Below are 6,605 nucleotides of genomic sequence, written 5' to 3'. Positions count from 1 at the left end.
TTCCCCTCTTACTAGTATCCTGCCCATGCATTCAGATCATCGCCAGTGGATTTTTAGTATACCAATGGAACAATGAAGAGAAGAATCATAGGAATGGCCCATTTACAACTGGTCACAATATGAACAGCCCAGATCACTTAACAGTAGGCCCCACCCACACAGTTGCTGGGAGGAACCAAAGCCACCATTCACTTGGGTCGATCAAAACACCCAACCTCATGTAATTCACGGTCTGAAAGGCATTTCGATGGCATCGAGAAGTGCTTTGAGTGAAGGAAATATCAACATAAATGACCAAACATCTCAGCTTTTGAACTGGTAAAAGCAATTAGAGAATTCCAATCATATGCATCTAGCTATCATTAGAAGGCAAATGCACTGTACATACAGATTTAGATTTTTACAGCAATCGAAAGGAACTTCTCACTAGTACGGGTAATCAGGAAGTATCAAAGCTCACCAGCCCATCAATGTTCTTCTCACTCTGTCGACGATCTGAGTTCTAGCTCGACTGTTCGCCAGTGGAAACTCAACGGTTTCATCCAAAAGGAATCTGTAAACTTCCCACTGGCGATCGGATGTTGAGTGCCTCCCAATCTCAGCCTAAAATGCAAAACAATGGTATGCAAACCGTCAATTCATGACTGTTTTAATTACCAAAGCCCCAAATTCCATGAAAGCGAAAGGGAACAAGTACAAGAGGAAACATACAGCTCAGCTTTCATTCATCCCCACAAAATGTACAGGTGGGGCCCACCTTCTGCCAGTCTGAACAATTCATATGGTGGACCCATGATGGATGGGAGATGTCTACAAAGTCCGCCCTGGCAGATGAACTTAGCCAGCTGAGTTGGTCCTCCGACGCGAATTGCCTGTGACCAGGGTTTAAAGAATCTGCTGTAGTCCCTGACACCGGGCAATATAACTCATCACATGAGTATGCCAGATGCAGGGACCACAGTGAAAAGGAGAGATTCTTCTATGGTAAATGACGCATATACCCTTTTCACTGCAGGCCCTGCATCTAACACGCGCGCATGGCATGTTATCATTGGGGCATGTCTGGAGTTATACGAATCAATGCTCTATAAGGGTTACAGGCGATTTGTGCCCCTCTTAAATGAGGACCGTTGGTTGTATTTGTCCATTTTCATTGGACAGGTAGGATTACTGGATAGAATAGATATTTGGGCATGGCCCAACTCATGATGGGGACCACAAGATAGTTTATGGAGAGGTGGGTCCCAATGCATCCTTCCTGTCAACTTTAGCTCATATAATACCTTCGTATACAAAAAGCCTAGAAGAAAATGACTTACAAACATTCAGTTGGTAGCTAATTCTTACTGAGAAAATGCAGATTCCGAGAACTTTCAAAGCAAGCGTGACATCATAAAAAACACGAGGCCTTCCCCTTCCTGACAACTCTACCGGATTAGCAACTAGGAGTTCAGTATCAGGGCCACGGTTGGCAATTATCACTCGCAGTGGGTGGAGCATCTCCATCCTCAAACGAGAAGACAAAACGCTCTGTTTCTCAGGGTCCACAATCTTTTTCCCATCTGTTTGTTGGATAAATAGGTCCACCTCACGGTAACCTTTCGTGTTCGATGAAAACCGCCCGTAAGCTATCTAAATAAGAAAAAAAAACATTTTTCGTTACACATCAGAAGGGTGAAAACAAGATGTTCCATGCATGTGTTCATGTGTGTGTGTAATTAAAAAAATGAGATGCTTGCAAATGCTGTATGTATAAGCAGAAAGTGCAAGCCACATATTCTTGTAGGATATGACACTGATCGACAAAGAGGTCTATGGATATCTATTGTGTGTGTGGGTGTGCCTCCCTGCGTGGGTGGGTGGGCTCGTGCATGTGTGTGTGTAAAAAAGGACATGCAGATCGCATGCTCGGATGTGCACATTCATGGGTGCGTGCAAACAAGGAGGACATATGAATTGTTTGGTCGAGGATTTGTTTGGGTCCACAAACTCTACACACCTTCTCAACGCTCCATGTTGTTCATATGATGCCCCATGGTGGACGGGAGACAAAATTCTCCCCAACCAAACAATCCTAACAGTCTACTTGGAACCCACTAAATGCGAGCCAATGGTTGTAAGTTTCTTTTTCATTGGATGACTGGGATCAGTTAATAAAGGAGAAATAAGAACACAGCTCATCCCATGATGGGGCCCACCTGATAAACAACTTTATGATACCAAAAAATAGGTCACCTGTACTTTTTTTTATAGGTTGGGCCCCACCTGTGAGGTGGATAAAGGTTCGCTGTCCTTCAATTATATAGTTGGCTGTTCTGTTGCAATGGTTAGGATCCAACTGTGTAATGTTGACCATGTCTTTTTTTAATCCATAAATTAGGTCGACCAAGCAAAGTCCAGAAATGATTAGTCGTCTACTAGTGTTCTAACAATTCATGGTTCCAAAAACTAAAATAGTTATAGACTCTCTCAAATATAATAATAAAAATAACTCAAAGAAATGAACAGAGGAAAATGGGAGTGAATGAGTGCTGCTCACCTGAATGTTGCAGTCCTTCAAAGTTCTCATGATGTCGTAGAGGAGACCCTTTTGATCAAGACAGTGGATCTGGAGCAAGGTGTGAGCAGGGCTCAAGGAATTGTCCAGGGTAATGTTGGCCTTCTTCAGCTTCGACAAATCCGCAGCAAGTGCTTGCAAACGGGTTTCACTGTCTGATAGCTCTGAGCCAAACAGTTCTTCTGCTACTGCAGGATGAAGTGAAGAGCAACCCTGTTGAAAAATTTTGTATTCCTGTCCAGCTAGCTGAAGTTCAGAGCTGATACATGATTCTCCCAGAACTTCATGCAGCCGCTCGCATGTATCATCCTGTCTCTTTTTTGTATGCAAAAGCTCCCTAAAACAAAACATAACAGAAGCAGGAGACTTATAATCTTATACTATGTTCAGAAGCCAAAATGCATGTTGGACTACAACCACAACTGCATGACTCTGTATGAGCCCTCTCACTGCATTCAGATTTTTTTTTTCCCCCTAAACCATCTGCTAACAACAGAGCTCCAAATTAGATGTGACAATCAAATCACGCAGAACATTTTGCAAGTACCAAAAACCTTTAAAAAATTCCTGAGAAAAATACAAAAGAGGGAGGAAAAAAGAAGCTTTGTGAAATAGTAGGTCTGTGACTCATATTTTATCCCAACCAACCTATTCCTTATAGAGCTTTAATTACTTGGTTTTCCTGATAAATTTGATGGTTTGGTTTCTTCCAGATCAATCAATTAACAAAGAAGCAGAATGGAAAAAAACAAACCAGATTTAATTTTTAAGTATTAGTCCAATCTAGAATTGATTCCTGAGTTCAATTAATAATTTTGAAATGTCAAAACCAAGTCTATGAATATGAGAATTACATGTATACTATGAAATGGGAGGACCAATCCTGGTTGAAATAGACTGGAGCTATAATGGTTTAGCAAAAACTGAAACGATTTCAATCAGAAACAAAAAATCGGAGGCTCAATTTATCCAAAATGTTGTAAGTGGTGGGTACAGAAGATCATAAAAAGGGTGCCCTTTTTCAGTCAGTTCATTTCATCTCTGAGTCAAGAAAATGGGAAAAGAAAAGAAAAGAAAAGAAAAAGAAGGATTAGGCACTAATCTGATTTGATTGGAGCTGCCCACATGAAGACGGTACCAAAGATATAAAAACAGATATTGTTGCATTGAAATAAGAAATACCCATCTACGATCATATCGTAACAAACAAACATAAAGCTAGAAAGAACCAAAAACAACAACAACAACAACAACAACAACAACAATAAAGAAAAGAATCCAAATCCAGATTCTCACATTCCGTCTGTAATGAAGAAGAGATCCATGACTCGGCCATCAGGAGTTGTTGAGACCTTGACTCTCTGAATTGTAAGCTCGAGCTCACAAAGAACTTGAGTAACATCTGCACCAAACCGATGATCCAATCAACACCCTTAACATCACATCAAACTGCAAGATGCAAAAATAAGGAGAATTTGGAGATACCATGTAACAATCCTTTCCGATCAAGACATAATAACTTCAACAGGTAGACTGGCGATGCAGTGGAGCGCGGAGCGGGTTCGAAATAGAAGGAAACAGAACACGAAGGGCAGACAGATAGCAGCCGGTTCTTCAAGCTTGCCCATCTCACCATTATTGAAGAGGAATGTGGAATGACCCATAATACTACATAGCACCATTTCCCGTCGGTTGAAACATCTACATCAGAAATTGAAAAGAAAAACATGGATAAGTAAAAGGAAATTGGATAATAATAAGACATTGATTCTTCTAATGCAGAAAAAGCAGCGAAGCCTATGATCACTCAAAACTGTTCTAAAAAATTACTACAATGAAAATGAAAAAAAAAAAGAATAAAAGAATCCAAGAAAACAAGAAAGTGGAGGAAAAGGAATGAAAAGCTTGTACCAGGGAAATAGAATAATATAATTACGGGCTTGTTTGGCAGAAACCATTTCTATTGAGATTCGCAGTGGAATTACATTGATTCCGACACAATATACTGGCTGCATAATTTCAACCTTGATTTTATTGTGAGAAATGGGGCGACTTGCAAAAAGCCAATTTTCAAAAAAGAAAAGAAAAACTCAAATTATTCCTGAAAAAGAGAGTAACAAAAAATCTTTAAAAAATCAGAATTTTCAAATGGTAAAAGGTCACGATATTCAACACCCGAGATTCTCAAACTTCAACACAGTCCAAATTTACATGTCCCAATTCCATTAACAGAAAACAAAAAATAAAAAATCCTCAAAAGAATTAAAAATAAAACCGGAAGAAGGAAACAAAATTTCAAAAAGTCAACAAAAATTATTATTATTTTAAATCCCTTACCAAATGGTCGCATTTGGTAAAGGATTTAAATGAAAGTATGTGAAACATCAGGAACTTAGAACTCGATTTCAGAGCATTTCAACTGTGCAGCCAAAATATGCAAATCAATAGCAAAATCAACACAATTCCACACCCAATTGTCATTTGGGAGGAAAAAAGGCCAGCTACTCTAACCACCCAGCTCCAACTGGAAAAACCCAAAATTGCAGAAAATCAAGCAGAAATTATTTCTTAATTTCCAAATTGCAGTGTTTGGTTCAACATAAATTTGGAAAATTCAGCACCCAACCATGAATTGGTAAGAAAAATCATGATATCCAACAATGGAGATTCTCGAACTTAAAAACAAAATCCAATTTTTTTCCATTACCACCAAAAAAAAATAAAAAATTTTAAAATAAAAATCCACAAAAAGAATTAAGAGATTAAAAAAAAAAAAAACGGCAAGAAGACAAGAAAAATCAAAACAGTCCACAAAAATAAAAGTAAATAAAAAAAAATAAAATCCCTTGCAACATGGCCGCGTTTGGTTCTCCTGCAAAACGCATTTCGGGGGTGAAATGAAACTCTATGAAATGGGATTTAAAACACGATTTCAAAGCATTTCAACCGTGCAGTAAAAAAAATGCAAATCGGCAGTAAAATGAACACAATTCCGCACCCAATCGTGATTTGTCTGGAAAAAAAAAAACCACCAAACGCAACCTAAAAATCCTAAAACTGGAAAAATCAAAACAACTCCGCATTCAATCGTGACGTGGGAGGGAGAAAAAAAAAAAAAAAAAACTCTCCCAAACGCAATCCAAGATCCCAAAACTGGGGAAAATGAAGCAGAAATGAGATTTGGAAGCATCAAAATCGCAATTTGGATGCGCCTCCAAACGCACCCTACACTTCTCCACTCCAAAAACCAAATTCTTCCAAAAAAACAAAAAAACCTAAAAAATCCAAAGGAATTGCGAAATTAGAATTGCCTTCGTAGTCCGCAGGTCTAACCTCCTTTGGTAATGCACAGTCCAAACTCGAGTATAATCCTGCATAGATCGCAGCCCAAGCCAGTCTTGTCCGGACAATTTACGGTGATCACGCGGGGCTCGCCAGCCTTCTTCCCTCCCTCAATCAACACCACGTCCTCGCTCGACACACCCATCCCTGCCGGACGGCGTCAGATTCAGGCTGACGTGAAGGAATATTCAGGCCACGCGTGCATCGAGTGGAGGCCGCCGGGAGGGAATATTTCGGCGGAAGGTGGCTCTGGATTCCAGCGGCGCGAGATTCGTAGACTCGGAAAGTGCCCCTCTAGGGGTTGTCGGAGGGGTTTTTGTCCTCGCTGGCCTGCACGTGCGAGGGAGGGTGTCCACGTCAGCAATACGCCACGTCGGATCATCTTGTCCAAGTGGTTTATTGGACGGCGTTCGTCCTCTAGGACGGGGATGAGAGCTGTTCGGTGTGGCCGTGAGGGACCGACTTCAGTGAGGCCGTGATTGTGGGGACCACCTTGATTTATTTTTTGAATATCCACGCTGGCTATCTGTTTTTCCATATCATTTTAAGTGCATTATCCTAAAAAATGAAGTAGATATAAATCTTAAATGGACCACACCGTCAGAAAATGTGGAGATTGAATGCCCACCGTTTAAAACTTCTTGTTTGCAGCAAAAGCCGCTTTAGTCAAATGAAGTTTTGGATCAAACGGATATTCGTGTTTCCC

At 40.3% G+C, this 6,605-nt stretch overlaps 1 protein-coding gene across 1 annotated transcript; it reads right to left on the bottom strand.

Annotated features, from left to right (window-relative positions):
• Positions 1-291: 291 nt before the first annotated feature.
• LOC131252961 (ACT domain-containing protein ACR9) lies at positions 292-6,197 on the bottom strand. Its single transcript, XM_058253759.1, has 6 exons — positions 5,891-6,197; positions 4,043-4,258; positions 3,854-3,959; positions 2,540-2,894; positions 1,348-1,632; positions 292-603 (listed from the first exon to the last, which is right to left on the bottom strand). Exons 1-6 carry the CDS (start codon positions 6,042-6,044, stop codon positions 457-459), a joined length of 1,263 nt encoding a protein of 420 aa, XP_058109742.1. The 5' UTR covers positions 6,045-6,197; the 3' UTR covers positions 292-456.
• Positions 6,198-6,605: the final 408 nt, after the last annotated feature.

The sequence above is a fragment of the Magnolia sinica genome, chromosome 8, assembly GCF_029962835.1.
Source record: "Magnolia sinica isolate HGM2019 chromosome 8, MsV1, whole genome shotgun sequence".
Classification (NCBI taxonomy): Eukaryota; Viridiplantae; Streptophyta; class Magnoliopsida; order Magnoliales; family Magnoliaceae; genus Magnolia; species Magnolia sinica.
This window is presented reverse-complemented; position numbering and strand designations above follow the sequence as displayed.